This window comes from Rattus norvegicus, chromosome 3 (assembly GCF_021556685.1).
Source record: "Rattus norvegicus strain SHRSP/BbbUtx chromosome 3, alternate assembly SHRSP_T2T, whole genome shotgun sequence".
NCBI lineage: Eukaryota > Metazoa > Chordata > Mammalia > Rodentia > Muridae > Rattus > Rattus norvegicus.
In genome coordinates, this window is record NC_141536.1 from 44,274,042 (window position 1) to 44,293,105 (window position 19,064).

Below are 19,064 nucleotides of genomic sequence, written 5' to 3' on the forward strand. Positions count from 1 at the left end.
GGCATCCGAATGGAGATTTGGAGAACAAAGGCGCTGTGTGGAGTATTTGTTGCTGAGGACACTTCTTGGCTCCTCTTAATGAGATTAGCCTGCTTTCAGAGATGGAGGGCACACCTTGGCTACAGAATGAACATCCGGGATCTCTAAGCTTTAGAAAGCCCTTTTAAAATGGAAAGGGAGAGATGAGTTTTAGTAACAGCCTGTGTGCTCTGCGGAGCAATGGGCAGGTAATAAAACTTGGAAGAATGACTGGAAGGAAGGTTATGCGGAGGACAAGAAGATAGTAGGCAGAGTGTGTGCAAGGACGGCTGCAGAGCCATGAGCCTCCACACTCCAAGAGCTGCAGACAGATCACGGCATCAGCATCTCCTTAGAACTTATCACGCATGCCGAGGCACAGACACACCGCAGAGACATACGGAGTCAGAGCCTGCATGCTATAAGGTGCAGAACGCAATAGAGAGGAAACGGAACGATGCCAGCCCCAGTGTCTGAGTCCCAAAGTGTCAATTTAATGAGGTCAGGATGGGGCCTGAGCATTAATTTGGTTTTTAAAAGCTGCCTAGGACAGTCTAATAAGTACCAACAATTGAGACCCACAATTGAGACCCACATGTAAACAATAGTCTGTGACTTGGGAAATAAGGACATTATATCTTTAGGACTTAGATCTGTAAGTCCTATGAAGTGTTCAGCATCCAGCCGGTCCCATGCTTGTGTAGGCATCTCTGCTTTGCTACAAAGGTGGTTTTTTTTTTTTTGAGTGTCTGCTCTCCATGGACCTCCTGCTCACCCTCTCTGTCTCCTTTTACCTTAGGTCACTCCAAGCTGACTGACTTTTGAACACTCTTATTCTGTTTCTCATACATTCTGAGTATGGCTTGTTTACTGCCCCTTTGCATGTGCCTCCTCTCTATGCCTCTTAACTTTCTGGCTGCTATCACAACCCCTCTTGGAAGGAGTCTTCCCTGAAGATCCTTTCCACAGAAAACTCTCAGTCTTTCCATTTCATTGTTCTCCATTGCCGAACACTACTCCCTTCCATTCCTTTGGCAGAACATTTAAAAGGCACTCTGCGTTATTTCTTCATTACTTATTTTTCTCTGTCTGCTTCCCTTCAATAGAATAAGCTCACGAGGACAGATCCTGCACCTTATTCTCTATTCTCCAGTGCTTGCTAAGTACAAAGCACATAAAATATTAAGTGAATGAATGAACGAGCAAACTATGACCTGTCACCCATTTTTATAATAACAGGAGCCCATGAATCTTCATACAGTGTGGTAGAGTTGTATGCTCCTAACTCAGAAGGCTTAGACGACCCTCTGACCCTTACTAACAGGCCCCCTAAGAAGATAGAGCATGTTATGGTGTGAATCCTAGATGACTCCTATTGGCTCGTGCTTTGAACTCTTGTTCTACAGTTGTCAGTACTGTTTTTGGCAGGTGGAACTTGTCTAGATGTGGAATCCAGATGTGGAACTTCAGGGAAATGGCAGCGGCTGGGAAGGGATGGCTGAAGTAAGGCACTAGGGAGGGGCTTCTGAAGGTTGCAGCCAGCCTCTGGCTTCTGCCTCCTCTTGCTTCCTGCTCTTCTATGATGTGAACGCCCTTCCTATACGTTTCTATCATGTGGATTTCTTCTGTACTTTCTCACCCTGATGGGCTAAAACCTTTGACACTGTCAGCCAGGACAACTCTGTCTTTTTGTAACCTGTTTCCTCAGGAACTGTCCTCACAGTGGTAGAAAGGTAACACACGTTACAGTTGAGTTTCACTAGAACTATGAACATTTTCTAATTTAAGATATCATCGGTATTGCACAGGACATATTTTTTTTTTACTAAAAAGTATTTGTTGTTTATTTGAAATTCAATTTTAACTACCTATTCTGTATTTTATGAACAAAAGTCTTTCCAAACCTATGACATAAGGGTTCTAGCCCCTGAAATAAAGAATGAAGTGTGCCCAAATTATTCAAATTCAACAGTAGGGTTTTTTTTTTCTTTTTTAATTTTTCTGTTTACTTTCTGAAGATTGAATTTTGCCGGGGCAACAAAATATTCAGTTGTTAAAATTAGTATGAGGCCCTTTTAGTACATCTTAGGTTCTCTCTGAAAACTGGGTGTGAAATTAAAATATTACAATTCTCCCAAGCTTCATGTCCAGTGGGTCATAAACGTGCCCTTTTAGGTCGATGCTGTAGTGAGTGTTGAGAAAGAAGTGTCTGCCGAGTGGCAAATAATTCATCACAGTTAGACTAGTTAGACTGCTCCATATGGTTGGCAAGCTCCTTGTATGTACTGTTGGGATGGCCAAATTGTGGCACACACAATAGCCATTATAACCATGAGAATGACAAGAGAAAGCAGAGAGGGGGGCAACATAGCACTCCGAGGTGCAGACTTGTGTCCTCAGATCGTGGAGCCCCGAGCAAAGGGACATGGTCAGGGATGTGAAAAGAGATACTGAAAACAATTAGTTGGCTTTATGAACGTTAAAATATGGCCATGCAAAAGCAAAGACAAAACACACAGCATGTGAACATGTGGAAAAGTAAGTCTGGAGGGGAGTGACTCTACCTGCACAGCTTAGGGGCTAATGGTGAGAGGGAGCAAACATTATCTTATTTTTACTTTTGCTAATTCCAAGCACTGAACTCAGGGCTTTGTTGACATTGGCAGGTGTTCTACACTGGACTGCGTCTAAGTCCTCTTAGTTTTTTTATTTTGAGGCAAGCTCTTAAAAGTTGCTGAGGCTGACCTTGAACTTGCGACCCTCCCGCCTCAGCCTCTAACTCAACTGGGAATGCAGACCCGTGCCACCAGATGTGGCTCAGTTTGCTTTTATTTTACAGCCGAAATCCTATTAAATATAAAACCCATCCGCTCAGAATCCTGTAGGATAACCTTGATTTCGAGCTAATGTTATTCTTGTTAATAAAAGTGATTGATGTATAACTACATACAATTTAATTCTTATGCCTTTCTAAGACTATAAACATATAAACTCATTTAAAATGGGAACATACTTAATATGTACAGTATGGTAGCAATTATGTTAAAATATGCAAATGCATGCAAAGGAAAAGGAAAGAAGGCTTATTCTAAAATGTCAGCCGTGGTTAGCTCTGTCTGAGGGGCTGGTTTATGAGTGATTTTTGTTTTTTCCTCCTGCTTTTCTGCGTTTCCCTCCCTCCCTCCCTCCCTTTTGTGCAAACGTTGCATTAATTTTGTAAGTAGAGAAAGAGGAGCTTTGTTTTGGTTCCGTTTGGTTATTCTTAGCGTCCGCGCTACATGGCTGGTAAGACAGTGTCGAATACAACAGTATAACTTGTCCAAACTACAAAGGTAACTTTGAAGCTACCATTTCCATGGTACCCAGAGGCCTCACTTAAAGATGTGTGGATCCATGTGGACAGGGAAGGGCACAGGGACAGCATCCACGGTAATGCACAGTTTCATGTGACTGAGTACCCTCCGCCACAGGAAGATGTGGCTGGAGTCACCTGACACGAAATATATCTCCCTGGACCCAACACAGACCGCAGAGCACGGCAAGGCCAGTATGCTTAAGGCCACAAAGCTATGCACTGAAAAATGAATTAAAATAAAAGTGTAGATCACACATGCTTTTTTACCGCAATTTGAAAATGTAAGGAAAATACCTCTCCACCCCCTCAAGCTATGAGAATTCCTCCTTTCCCAGGATCAATCATTGGCTGTTAAATCTTGTAGGTCATTGAGTTCAGTTCTTCAATCAAGCGGAAGGAAGACGGGAGAAATTAAATGTGAGCAGTGAAATGTACTGGCGTGTCGTTAACACAGACTCAGTTACTGATGCGCCTCTATTTTAATAGCGTAAAAACAAGTGTAAGAATGATGGACACTATGTTCAGGATCCTGATTGCCTCACAGAAAGGAAGGCAGAGAACACGGCCGGGAGGTGAGTCCGTGGGTGATTGCCCATGAGATACTTTCCTTCTTCAGAGGGAGCCAATATGGTGAGATTATTAGAGTGGGGCAAAACTTAGTAGTGGGCATGCCGCTGTTCAATGCATACCCTGCTTTTCTGTATGCTTAAATTATGCAAACTTAATAAATCCATAGCTTAGGTGGACCCCTATCCTCATTGTATCTCTTTCGTTGGAACCAGAAGATAGTGAGACTCCTAGATGGGAAAATGGGTTTAGATGGCTGCCCAATGACATTATGCTTCCGGGCTATGTGGCCTCTTTCTATCACAGGGAAGAGTCACAGAGCTCATTTCAAGTCTATACAGCCTTAACTTGATTCATTCACCTAAATTAACTGCAACGCTAAAGGACCTTAGGTCAAAGATTGTGCTGGCCTTGAAGGACTGTCGTTTAAAGAGTTCCTCTGTGGGTTCCTGGGCCAGACAGCTCTGCTCCACCCTCCTGCCCTGTGACTTTACAAGCTAGCAGTGAAAGACTCTTGACTCCCAATCTAGTGACCAGGAGTTGCTGTGCTTTGTGGTTACCACAGTCTGGTTATGTGGTCAACTGTGACTTCTCCCAGTGGTTGCGGCTACAGACTCTGGTTACCTGTGTCTAAATTCTGTCAGGTACAACTTGCTTTGCTAATCTGTGGAGATATATAGAGATGGAATGATAAAGTGAGTGTAAAACTCTCAGTCTCCAGGTGGCCACTCATGGTTCTCTATGTCACCATGGTCATTGCTGTGTGCAATCACCAGACCTCAGCCAGGGAAAACGCCAGGTGTGCTACTGTTGGCATCAGAACCAGTTTTATGATTGTCAACTAATCTGCTACAAACACCGAGTGACTTAAAAAAAAAAAAAAAACCCAACAAACTCATTAGCAAAATTCTGTCAAAGAACACCGCCCCTCGCTTCCTGGGTCTCTACAATGTTTCCATCTTGTTTTTGTGAGTTCATAAACTGATTCACAAGTCTGTTAATCATGCTCGAGACTTCTTGAGACAGACATGGTACCTTTTTCTTGTGGTCATGCTCTGGCTGGTCTCCTAGAAGGTGCTCAAGAGACAGTTGACTGAGGGAGTGGGTGACAGACTACATACTCGGTAGCATCATTCCTCAGCGATACCCTAGACGTCCTAGGTGTTACTCTAGTGTTCAAACATTCAGATGTCCTAATTGTCTATGAGAGGGCCTAAAAGGGGGAATCTCATGAAGGCTCTATTTAAAACTCATGTCTCTCTTTTCTCTTGTGTTAATGGTTTGGAGTAGAAGCCTTTGGATCCTTTAGGAGAAAAGTCCTATGTGTTAGCTCACAGTGACCACTGATGGTAGGGCAGAGTTGGGATTTCCTAGGTAGCTGATTCGGTAGATGCCTACTGATCTGAGGACAGGAGTTTGATTTCCAAGTCCTCCCTTTCTGAAGGATATTCCAGTTGAGGAAAGTGTAGGCAGCTGGCCCTCCTCAGGCTCTGTTCCTAGACACCATCAATTAAGGAGAAATCAAAAATCTTCCCCATTACACTTGAACCGAGAGCAATATTAACTCCATGGCAATGTCGCATAATCGTAAAATTGCCTTTTATGCCAGATGATTTTATTTGCATTAAAAATCCCAAGTTTGAAACATCCAATTATAGCATGAGACTGAGAGGACGGGAAATAACTTCTTAAAGTGGGTCCTAAGATTAGCCACACTTGCTCTCTCTGTGGAGATCATCAGATTCATGGCCAGCTCCAGGGCTGGTCACCGACTGCTTAGAACAGAGGGCGTCTGGCCTAGGTTTTGTATTTTATAAATACCGAGGCCGGAGAGATCAAGGGATCGCTATTGAGCTGAAATTGTTTTGATCTTTTGCAACAAGAACATTAGCAAACAAAACCATAATTGAACCAGTTAACGGATGGCGAGGAGGTTCAGTGTTTATTGTATCTCCCTCTAGTTCTCCGTACCTCCAATCCTCTCTTGCTACGGTGGCTAGCTCAAAGGATAGTCAAAGGAAGAAAGGGAGAGAGGAAACCGGGGTTACTGATTCCTGAAACATGGACACTCAGGGACAGGATGTGGTTATCCTGAGCCGTGCAAGAACACATGGCTTGCAACATGTCACGGCAGCTCCTCAGACTTGCTATTTCATCAAATCTGTGCCGGTGGATAATTGCTCAGGGGGTCTCTGTGCTACAGCCCAGTGAGAAGGGAGGCTGGGGAGCCTCTCCAGCAGGTCTGTCCTGAGCAGATGGGATGGCTCTGCTTTCCTCGCTGCAGGGCCCCACACCTGCTCTATGTGCCCAGGCTTCCCCAACCCTGACCAGTATTTGTCACATCAAGACCCAAGTCCCCACTTGGAACATTTGATCCTATTTTCGAAAAAAAAAAGGGGGGGTGCTTTTATTGCATTTTTATATTTATTTAACATCTTCATCGAGACTTGGCCTAAACAGAAAGACATATAAGACACCATCCTCTTCAAAGACCTAGTAACTGAGAGCTCTCTGTCTCTAAGGGAAGGGGTCTCCGAAGTGTAAGGATCTGTCTCTACCTCGGCGCTCATGCTTTAGACGCGTCATTCTGTCTAGTAGTCACGGGGCATCAGCGAGGGAGGCTGTAGACTGGTTGAACTGATGCCTGCTGGAGACGGACTCACTGCCTGAGTCTCCTACCATAAACACTAGCTCCCAGAACTGCCGTCGCTGCTAGCCCTTCATGCCTCTATCCTCCCAGCTAGCTATAGACATGCTGAAAACATATAGATATCGTAAAGCCTTGCAAATACCATGAAGCCATTAATAACATGACTTGACGGTATGGTAAAAACACTGATCTACAGTGATCGTTTCTGACTAAGAAGGAAAGGCCCCTCGACTTCGACAGTTAGACTCTAAGCCTGATGCTACCTTAATGTAAATTAAGAGTGAGCATTCAAAACCAACAGACTGGAGTATAAACTTTTTTTCTTTTTAAAGCTTGGGTAATCGTATCTCGATTTTAAATAGCATTTAGTCCTTGGATATAATATAGTACCTAGTGCTCAGCCAATTATCTATCATTATCTCTTGGACCCTGCAATTGGACGAACAAGAAACTATTTATAATAATAAGTTTGTCCCTAATTGTCTGTTTGCTGGAGTCTGGGGTGTACATGCAGTCATACTGAACTGAAAGAAAAGTGCTTACTGAATCCCTTCCTTTGTTTGCTCAGCTCCTTCCAAGAGTGCGCAGTACTCCACCCCCACCCCCAAATACCTACGCGGTCCAGAGCATCCTACCCAGCATGCTGAAACAACAGCCATTTTTCCTGAATTCCATGAACGGGCAACATAAATCTTACTTGGGGTGAAACAGAGCGGCCATTGAACTTCACCCATCCCCTGCAGGCTGTGCAGGCACAGAACTAGCCTTACTGCATAACTCAAGCAAATTATTTCCCTTCTGGAATCTCCATTAGATCTCACCCCTTGGCTCCTTAATTCATCCCATTGCTGGCTTTACTTTTCAGCCACTCTTCGGTCCTTATGGTCTTTATTTCACAATTGCCCCACATACTGTGTAGCCCCAGTATCCAGCACGCATAATGCATGTTCTAAGAGTTTTAAATTGGAAGGCAACACAAACCATTATTGGTCTATTTTCTGTTTTCACTCTCAACAAAACAATAGTTCAGCATTTGCATGCTATGTGGGACCTTCAGGTCGGGACATGTGGCTGTCATTATCTTCCGACCAAACTGCCTCCTGGCCCTCTAAATGCAGATGGCACGATGAACCATCAGGAGGAAACCTGAACAATGAGACACAGTCGCAGGGTGGGCTGCTGACCTGGGCTGCTGAGGTGTGGCTCCCCGAAAGTGTCCCTTGGAATTTAGTGGCGCCCGGATGGCAGAGCTACCACAGATCATGACAGAACATAAATTCTTCTCCTAATGAGATTAGTAGGCAGACAAAACAAATGTCCTGCTGCAATATTAGAGGCAGCTGTAATCTGGTGTTTTCCTTGGAAACGATCATTTCTTCTGCAGCCAGGGACCATGCGCAACTAACTTGAATGCAACAGATTCTGTTTAGCCACACGGTTATTTTTCATCCTCCCCTGTCTTCTTAATGGCGGACTGGGGGAGGCATCTAAACGTTGTGAGTCTTGAAGACTCTGGCCAAAGTGAATAATGAGAGTCTACATTCATGTTCATCAATCGTGGTCCCAGACTCCCTTTTGCAGGCAAGTTCTATGCAGCTCCCCCTCCAGCTTCTAAGCCACAGGCCTGCTGGGAAGGAGGTATTGTGACCCACTAGGTCCTCTCACATTAGCTTTTGAGATCAAAGGCAGGATAGACTCACTATTGTACTGAGGGTATTTCAAAATCTGTCTTTACACAGCTCTACTACTTAAAACCAGTGGAAACCAGTATCACATACTAAGGAGACTTAAGAAGAAAAAGCCCAGATCAGGTGAGTGGAGAAACAAAAGGGTTGAGGATGGAGCTTGATTGCAAGAGTTCCTGAGTGTACAGAGAAGGCACCCTCACCTGGGCCGACAATACCTTCCTCTCATTAAAAACCCAAGATAACATCTCCTCCTGGACCCTTTCCATAGAACCTGATGTAAGTTCCCGGGCTGCACCAGTTGGACTAGTGAGTACATTTCATCAAAGTCTTCTGGGAAATAATTGGAGTTTGCCCTGCACAGTCACCAAGAGGTCCTTTCAAAAGGAATGGGAAATCAGAGTCTGAATTTAGGTGGATCTGACCTTTTTGCATAGAAAGCACCATCTCATGTCTGCGTTTCTGAAGTCCAGGCCTTCCTCCGAAGCTGCATATGAGGTGTCTCTGTTACCCTCACTCAGAGTTATCTCAGCGCACAGCACTTGACATCTTGTTTCCCTTAGGTTGTAAAGTGACCGCAGAAATCTTAGATATGCATAGGCGCTTTACAGTTTATTTGCTGGTCAGCAAGCATCATTTAACCTAATGAAAGACTTTCTCCACACTGGTGCCTCCTTCCAAATACCCAAACTACAAACACAATCACATTGGAGGGGCATATGTGTGATCATTTTTTGGCCCAAATTAATAACTTTTTCTTTTAACTTTCCACTTCTCAGAAGCTTGAATTGCACCTCTGGCTTGAGTCTTTCTGTGTTTGCAAATACTTTGTCATCACCCTCAAACTCTTAACAGTGTCCCCGTTCCATTAAGCCCTTGCCAGACAAAATGCTTGTTTTAATGCCGATGGGTGACCCCCCCCTCCATTCATCTGTATTCTCTCTCATTTACCCTTTCATTTCCAACTCTTATTGCTGCTATGGGTGTCTCCACTTTCCACTGGTGCTCTGTGCTTGGGATCTAAAATTTAAGCAGTGAATGAATGCACTTTGAGTCACAGAGTTACCTGAAGAGTTTCATGGCTCACGATCTCCTTGAAGGGAATCTCTCAGATCATACTTGCTTACCTCATAGAGATGGACTTGTTCTTGGGTGACCGCAAAGATCAGTAGCACGTTGTTTTGTACCAGTTTATCAATGAGTTGGCCGATCGTTGGATATTCCTAAAACCAATACTTAGATTTAAAATATCATAACAAGAGATGGTAAAATTTAAAAGTTGTTCCTTTCCCAGTTGAGAAATCAATATTCGCAGGCATCTTATTCTCAGGAAACACACATTACTGGTGCTATTCATTTAGGAATGATCCCAAGTCTTGTAAGTTCAGGTAAGTCCTAAGAGCAGACTGGCAGTACGTCACACCATGCCGTCCTACTCCTAAGCAGGTCCCTTGGAATTTATTTCAAGACTTTTACTGTGCCATATTATCTTCCCCAAGTGCCACTCAACAGTGGGTAGGAATGTAAGACCAGAGGCATGGGGTGGGTAGACTATGATGAATGTGACTGAGGTGACTCTTGTAACTCTTACTGGAATTGGACTTGGCAACATGAAGGTTGAGGACAGGACTGAGTGCTGATGAATAGCACACTATAATTCCTACAGCTGTCTGATTTGAGACAGCCCTGCACCAGTCCTCGGGGTTAGTTTTATTGCCTTTGCAATGTCATAAATTGGTGGTATGGAACCCTACAATCTTATCTTTTTTTAAAAAAAAAACAACACAGGATTACTGAAAACAATTGGTCCTTTTGACATGGGCACATTCATTCCCAAGTGACGTGAATAATTTTAAAAAAGAAAAGACATTATCCATTATCAAATTTACTGAGGAGTTCATTTTCCAAGTCTAGAAAACAGGAAACACGCTTGCCTGTCCTGGGATTCCAAAAGTGGATAATGCACAATGCAGAAGCGCAGAGGAAGGAGGGGTCTGTGGCCCACTGAACTAGGTATATGGGCAGGACTGTCATCTGTCAAATGGAGGGAAAGCGATGATAAAGAAGCCTTCTGTTCGCTGAGGTCGGGCACTGTTACCTTCTCAGGACTGCTAGAGTATTTTTGTCTGGGACTATCATTAGGTACAAGGTTCAGGTTGAGCAACAAGTGTTCCTCTCTCTAAATTACCCAGGGAAACTTCCCAACTGTGATTCAGGCTATTAGGCTATTGGTCCCCCACCCTTTTTTTTAAAAATCACATTTAGATTTCTATTTTTCTAATGATTTATTTATTTTTATATATGTCTGTATGAGAGTGTTGGGTCTCCTGGAGTTACAGTCAGTTGGGAGCTGCTGGGAACTGAACCCGCAGCCTCTGGAAGAGCAGCCAGTATTCTTAACCTGTGAGCCATCTCTCTGGCCTCCACATGACCAGATAATGGAATTTTTCCTTAGTCTGATACATTTAGTGCTATTGCTTTCCCATTGCCCAAACTTTAAGCATCCTTCGCTCTAAAGCCCAAGTTCCTCCGGTGCTAACCTTACCTCCATGAGTGCGCACCTGTACATGGCTTCATGCAGAACCAGGGTCACACCACCCAGCCCACATACGATGCTGTTTTATGTTTGGGTGAGATCTGTTACTTTAGTGCTCCCAATTCTATTGAGAACTCGAGGCCAGAAGCAGCTCATATTTGGTCCCAGGAATCTGGCTTTGCTTTCAGAAGATGAAAAAAATTCAAAGGACTCAGGGGGCATTGAAATGGTCCGTGGCTTCTGTGCTTGTGCAGAAATCGACTCTGAATACTGAGCCAATTTTATTTATTAAATGAGAACGACATATGAGGTAATGGATGTTGTTTGGTTCTATGATCTTTTTGTTCCAAGATCTCTCTTATGGGGCATTTGATAAATTAATGGCAAAGGACCCTTTTTTGGAAACTCATTGACTAAAAGATAAACTATGGCAAATAATCATTGTGATTCTCACATGAAAGTGTGGCAGTTAGAGACCATGAATGTGTGGGAACTAAAACTACTCGAAGATAGGGGAGAGATCTATGTTGAACTCCAGAATTAGGTCAAAGAATGACCTAAGTTTGTGAACTAGTAGAGTCTTTATAGAAGAGCCTTTTTTCCCCAGTTGGCGTTGGGATTCTAGGGTTTCCCTCTTCTTCCTGTACATACCTTTATAAATCATCACTTGAACGGCCCTTTAACTTTCTGAGCCGCGCTTCCTCTTGTGTTAAATGTACAGAACATGACTTTCCCAGGCTGATGTATTTAATGTATATAAGTGCAGATTTATTTAATGTATATGAGTACACTGTCGCTGTCTTCAGACACACCAGAAGAGGGCATCAGATCCCATTAAATATGGTTGTGAACCACCATGTGGTTGCTGGGAATTGAACTCAGGACCTCAGGGAAAGCAATCAGTGCTCTTAACCACTGAGCCATCTCTCCAGCCTGGGCTGATACTTCTACCCCACACAGCTCAGCACCCACTGAGCTGTCAGGAAACGAAGGTAAGAACCCAGTGCAGGCTCTGAGGAAAACACCATGGGACGGATGGGAGCGAGCACATTGTCATTCCAGAAATGGACATGAAGACGTCCATGAACAAAGGAGAAATGAAAAGTGACTGCTTTGGGATCTAGTGGAGGTCAAAGTGGGCTGTCTGGGTTTTAAAGGGCAATTTAGTTTCTTGAGTATAGGGGATGACATTTATGAGCACAGTAGCCTCGTGGTCTATTAATAGAAACAGAGACCCATTGAAGATCATTTGAAAGCACTTGGGGCAAAGACCTCTGAAATTTTTACTTTGACAATGGTCAAGTTGTTGTTTTTTAAATGTTACCAGCATTTTTTTCAACCACAGAAAATAAAGCTACACGTTAATAAGCGCCAATCAAGGAGTCTCTGATTAGCTGTCCCAAATGGAGCACTGTGGTTGTGGCATGACTGAGAATGACGATGCTCAAAAAGCCCTCAGTGGTACTTTGCTGACCTGGACCGTGGTGGAGATTAGAGAGCTACATGCACTGCTTTTCGTTGGCTTTGGGATCTCTGAGACACTAGGGAGGATCTGGGCTCGCCTGTGCCATAGCTGGTTTAGACTCTCAACATATGCCTACTGCCTACCTTGTGGAGGCCACCTGGCTTCTGTGGGGAACTGTAATGCAGGTGAAAGAAAGCGATTTCTAGCTCCTAAAGCAGAAACTAATACGCCACTTCCATCAAGTATGAGTCATTTCATACGGCTTCATAACAGTTGTCACCGTGTGGGCCTCCTTGTGGCTCGGGAAGCTGAGGACACTGAAGGTTACATACCAAGACAGTTGACATGGAGTATTCATTCCTGTTGTCCAAGTGACAGAGCCCATCGTTGGGAATCACAATGCCTGCCAGCTTGCTGTCCATTCCAAAATGAGAATCAGCATCACTCACAAAAACCAGGAGGTGGAGCGAGTCGTTGCGCCAGCCAATCTTTTCCTAGGGTGAGAGGGATGTCATGGGTTACATGGAGATGGGCGGGCCCGTTGCGCCAGCCAATCTTTTTCTAGGATGAATGGGAAGCCACTGGTTATATGGAAAGGGGAGGGCCCGAACTGAGGCTTGTGAAGCTTCTCCCTTTTGGATTCTGAGCAATGCCTGGAGAACCCATTCTAGCCTTTCTACCTGTAGAGAAGGTATAGTTTATTAGAGACATGAAATCCTGTAGCATTCCTTTTTCCTGGACAGCTTTCAGATTTTCTTTTTTGTCACAGAAAAGGAGTTCCTGTACAAGTAATGTTGCGTTTGCCTCGGCTTCTGGCTATCGATCGTAATTGTTCAGCTCTCACTTTGTGAAAAAAATATAAAAATAAAAATAAGACGAGGTAGCGAGGAAGGTCACAGCCATGGCAAATTCAAGCTAAATGCAATGCAAATTGGTTATAACGTAAGTCTTTTTCATTAAAATGTCACCCAACATTTAGGCATGTATTTCTAACGATGTCACCTAAAAATTATAAACCTATCGCAAGTACAAGAACTGCTGATTGAAATGGCCTCAGGGTCCTGCCCGCTGAGATCTCCACAATCTGTGTTTTTAGCAGCGATCTCTCAGAACTAATATAAGTCTAGGAAGCATTTGAGCAAAACGCCATCCTGGCTGTCCTGACCTACCCATTCCTTTCCTTCTTCTTTTAGCTCCTTGACTCTTCTGCCTTCTTGGAGCTTCAGCTCTAGCTCCCGGTATTTCCCATGAAGAACTATCATCTAGATGGACAATTATTCCCCTTGGTACCTCAAACTGTGAAAGGAGAGCTAGAGAGATGGTGCTACCTATGATCCTGATGTTATTAGCTCGAAACAATAGATCCTTATCTTGAGCCATATAATCAAACTCTGCCTGTAAAAGCCAAGGCAGCTCCTTGGTAGAGCTCCTGTACTGCTTGCCTAGCACATACAAGGCCCCACACCATTAAAAAAAAAAGAGGTGAAAAAACTATGTGTTGTGTACTAATTTTAAATTTGTTTATTAATGTTCTGCCTTTAATTTTTCCTACTACAGTTAATTTAAAAACAACCAATCTGATATTTGAGCCGAAATTTTCTTATACTAGGACACTTTTATTTAATTATTCAAATATCAGACATATGAAACAATCTTCTACTTCAACATGATAAAATTAACTATTTAATAGACATTTTATCTTTTAAGAAAAGGAGCAAATGTAGAAATATGGCAATCAAAGGAAAAGCAATTAGCTAAGCTTTCCAGAGCAGATTTATTAATAAATCAGAAATTTATGTTAATAGGATGGACTACTGACCCCCCCCCCAACACACCGTACCTTACACACAGCAGCTTGCATGATGGCATCGAATCCGCCTTCAGGCGTGTCAATATTAGCGGAAATCTTCTGTTTCCTCACAATTTCATTGAATCTCTCAGCATCATCAGTCAATGGCAAAATGTGCTTGAATCCAAATGTAGGTAAGCAGAAATAGGGGATACTACTACAAAAGGAATATAGAAAAAAAAATCTTAAATGTGATCTAGTACAGTTAGTGAATCTGATAGTTTAGGAACGTTTCCTTAAATAATGACTGGTTTTCTAAAGGACCTCACTCTGTGACTTGGCTGAATCTCTCAGCTAAGGTTGCCATCTTCTCCGTGTTGACTTTTAACAGACATCTATTTGAAGCTGCTGTATATTGTCATGCACAGGCTCAGACAGCGGCAGCACCAGACCCTCATTCCAGGGCGTGTAATCAGTTTCTACTATTGCCTATCAACCCATCCAAAATCTACCTGATAAGTTACCTTTACCTGATAACAGCTGCTTTGTGTTGGTATCTCGACTTGTTATCAAGCATGAGTCATCCTGTAGCAGTGGAGAGAGGAACGTGTCCCTCCTCCTCTGCTCCCAACCTGGTCTACCATGGGCCACAGCAAAGCTCTTGGTTCTTGTCTTAGGATTCCTATTGCGGTGCTAAAATATAATGACCAAAAGCTACTTGAGAATGAAGGGTTTCGTTCATCTTACAGCTTGCAGACTGTCACCCAGAGAAGTCAAGGCAGGAGCCTGAGGCAGAAAATGATCAGAGGCTTGATCTTCAGGACTTATTCAGCCTGCTTTCTTATAGTACCCAGGACTACCAGCCCAGGGGCGGCACCCCACACAGTGAACTGGGCACTCCCGCATCAATTATCAAGAAAAAAAATGCACCACAGGGCTTGCCTGCAGGCCAATCCTGTGGAGGCTTTTTCTCAGTTGAGAGTTTCTCTTCCAAAAGGACTCTAGCTGTACCAAGTTGACATAACCCTAGGCAACAATGTTTCCAACCCCATAGTGATAGACTATCACAGCAGCCCAGCCCAGAACTAAACTGTCTTGGTAGGGTGAAACCTGCACCAAAGAAACACAGCAAATGAGGAGAGCTAATAAAAGGTTCAGACACATTCACGTTTGGAAGCCAATTACTCGCTGTGCACAGAACTCTGGAAAAGTTATTCAACCCTTTTTAGCTTTGGGCTTCACTTTGAAAAAAAAAAATGGAGCTGATGATATAGACGCCGGTTGTCTTTGGACTATGAGGGGTAAAGGATCACTGGCAGAAATAAAAGATCTAGTACGTGACTTCAGATCAGCTGTTGAAATCCTGAGGGCAGCCTTAGCAATCTGGGGTGTGTGTGTGTGTGTGTGTGTGTGTGTGTGTGTGTGTGTGTGTGTGTGTGTGTTACTTCGGTAAAGACAGGGTCTTACTAACTGAGGCTGGGTTTGAACTTTCTGAGTAGCCCAGAGATGTGTTGAACATGTCCTCCTCCTGCCTCAGCCTCCTAGGTAGCTGAGTAACTTGCCTATACCCAGTTTCTTACTCACGTTGTGAACAGAGAGGGGAAACAAAGGCTTCCCCTATGCATATTCCTAGCTGAGTTTAAGCAAAGCGGGGATCTATTCTCCTTCAGTTGAGGCACACACAGCATTGACAAACAAGGGGCCCACTGATGGTCTAGTTGGTGACATCTGGTTTATTTTTTATTTTCCCTGCTTTTTATTGATGTTTTTCACTGTTTGAAATGGTTCACAGGTCTAATACTGTGTTCCTCACAAACCTAGTGTACTAAAGTGGTCTAGTGTTCCTAATGTGGCAAGGCTGTTGTGTAGTTTGTGTAGAAATAAACTTCGTTCAGACTTTACAGTTCAATGGTAATGCATCAACGATATTGATTAAATTACATGTCCCTAGACTGAGATACATGTAAAATAACGGTGCTTATCAGTATATTAACTGAAATAAAAACCCTCACAGGAACCCGATTCCTTGTGCAGCCATGCTCAGTATATTGCAGGTCAATCAGTACATGCGTCATGAGACCTGAGAGGACCACAGAACTGAGTAACTGGGGATCTTATGAAGACAAGAATGGTGATGTCCGTGAAGACCAGTCATCTTTTGGTTAGTACGCATGCATAGAAAGAACTTCAGACTCTGTTCCCAAGTGTAAGAACAAGGTCACTGTAGAGGGCTAGCACCGACTGGCACAGCTCCAATATCTCGAGACAGCCATGCTCCAAACAGAGGCTCTGGTCACAGAAGGTCTCCCCTTCCTGATCTTTGTTCCACTTCTTCAGCCAAAGGGAGTTTTTAGAACCCCTGGCAGCCATGGGATCAGAAACAAGGCAAGAGTGTTGAATAGATGTGATCGGCACTTGCCTCGGTGCCACTTCGCTCTGGGCTCCCAAGACATTCGAAGTTTGACTAGTATTTCAGCTGTGTGCAGCATGATGAGCTGAGCAGAATCGGTGTGAGTCCCCACAGAAATCACTTCCCACAGACTAGCATGCACCCAAGGACGGAGAACAGATTTGATTAACGACATCGCTAGAACCATGCCTTCTATGTAATACACACATGGGTGTTCATTGAAGAAATTGTATGTTTTATACAAACACAGAAGAGAATAAGAATGAATTCTAATGACAGAGCTGTCTCATAGTCCTTTTGATCATCATTTCTTGATGAAAATTCATTCTAGAAATCTGGTGGCATCTTATATATTTCTTAATTGTGTCGCCAGGTTAGGCTAAGTGGTAATACCTGGTATTAGCAAGAGCAGTCTGTGGTATGTGCACTATGACCTGGCATCCAGTCTCTCAGACTGTCTTTCTGCCATTCAAGTGACATGTGATTTGCTCTCTGCTTTCTCTAACTTGGTGCCATTACTCTGTGACTCCATTGTTTAAATAAATGGCTGGTTTCTTCATATTTTGAAGTAAAATATATAATTAAAAAAAACAATAAAGCTTGGGGGCACCATGAAATGCTGCCTACTAGATATCACATGACCGTGGCCACCATGAACACAGAGCAGACAAGGCTGCTTGCACAAGACCTGCACAGGCATGCTTGCACACACACACACACACACACACACACACACACACACACACACACACGGATCTTCTTCAGGATCTTTGTAAATCACAATAAAAAGAGGTTCTACTTACATTAAATTTTAAAAATAAATATTGACAAAATAAGACTATGTTTACATATTCCCAAAGTTATCTTTTTCTGGCAGGAATGATTTTTTTTTTTTTTTTGCACACAGTTTTCTTATCTTTGCAGAGAGAAGCTAGCTGCTGTCTGCTCCTGGTACAGAAAATCCCGTTAAGCATTTTATAGTTGCTTTACTGAGTGATGCTTCACTGCCAATAGGAGGGCAATAGCGGGGCTGAGGCTTCTGACATGTCGAGGCTGTTACATCAAGCTCCACACAGTGTCCTCATATGTGTTTTTAGGAAGCACTAGGCATAGTAAAAGAGGGCATGGTAGTCTTGCTTGATCGTCCTTGAGGAAATATTACAAATCATTAATTGTATTAGCCGTGCAGCTCCGAATACATGTTTTTTCGTCAACACATGGAGCGTTTGCATAAAGCACTTCTGCTGCCCATGAAATACAGAGAGGCAGCATTTGCATGATTGAGCTGAATTGGCCCTTTTTCCTGGAACATCATTTTCACCTTAAGGAATGATTGACAGCTAAACTTAAATTAATCCAACTTGAATATTTGGCAGACATTAAATGAACAAAAGAAGACTGTCATTTCCAGGAACACAAATGCTGGCATTTGCTGCCGACAGCGAAATTCAAGGTAACTAGAATATTTGAATTGAGGAATTGCTCATACGGTACTCCCGACATTTTCCAGGCCTTCAACATACGTGTGAGAAGGTTGGCGTGTGATACTAAGAAGCATGAGTTTTGACAGCATGGATTCTGGAGGATCTGCATAACTCATCATAGTTTACCCATGACCAAAGTATTTATCACATTGCAAAATCATGACTGGTAAGGGTCACTCATTTGCAGGCAGATCAATGGACTGCAATGTAATACAACAGGAAGTGTTCATTGATATTGTTTCAGATTCTACACTGAAAGAGTCTCCTGTTACCTGGTCTGTTAGAGTAGAGAGGTAGACACAGTCATTGGAAATAACTATCATGTGAGATTCTCCTTTGACGAATATATTTCTGTGTGAGGCTTGACTTGCTTCATGGAATTCTACCAAAAGCATTGCAATAGATTAACTGCCTAAGTGGATATAGTAATCTAGTTGCCTTCCACTCAACCTGTGCTTTAGAAATTTGCAAATATGCAGATTATCTATTTGAGAACAAACTTGCTGATTTTTTTGAGACATTAGTTATTGTTGATTAAAACATATTATATAATAACATGTAGTATCTCTTATTATAATTATTAAATCAACAAGTTGATGCTTATTTGTTCTATTAGATTCTGATAAGGTAACTGTTAATAGGTATAACCCACATAAACTGAAGCTTTCTTAGAGGTATGTCATCATCATCCTCACCATCCTCACCATCATCACCATCACCACCACCACCATCATCATCACCATCATCATCATCAATGTCATCACCATCACCGTCATCACATCATTCTAAGCAGAGTCTCTCTTTATAAGTCAGATTAGCCTTATGCTTAGGGTTGTCTTGGTTCAACCAACTGAGGGCTGGGGCTAACAACATGCACTACCACACATGGGTGAGGTATTAATTACTTTTCATTGTTGCTGTGTATGTGTATGTGTAAGTCTAGTCTTTCCTACCATGGGATCCAGGGATTCAGTTAGGTTTTGGCTGTTGATGGCCCAAGAGGTGTTAATTTTTAAGGGTATAAAGGAGTCCTGAGATTTGAAAGTTTGGAGACCACTATGGAAAAAAAACCTAGAGATGGGGTAATGAATTGATGAGAGGAAGG

General features: G+C 43.0%; 1 protein-coding gene across 6 annotated transcripts in view; it reads right to left on the reverse strand.

The window, feature by feature from the left end:
- The window catches only part of Itgb6 (integrin subunit beta 6), a 123,608-nt gene that overhangs the window by 44,160 nt on the left and 60,384 nt on the right, over positions 1 to 19,064 (reverse strand). For all 6 annotated transcript variants that reach the window (NM_001431676.1, XM_087651669.1, XM_087651668.1 and 3 more), the window contains 3 exon segments: positions 9,403 to 9,498; positions 12,609 to 12,770; positions 14,117 to 14,282. In NM_001431676.1, the coding sequence (NP_001418605.1) occupies positions 9,403 to 9,498; positions 12,609 to 12,770; positions 14,117 to 14,282 (424 nt within the window).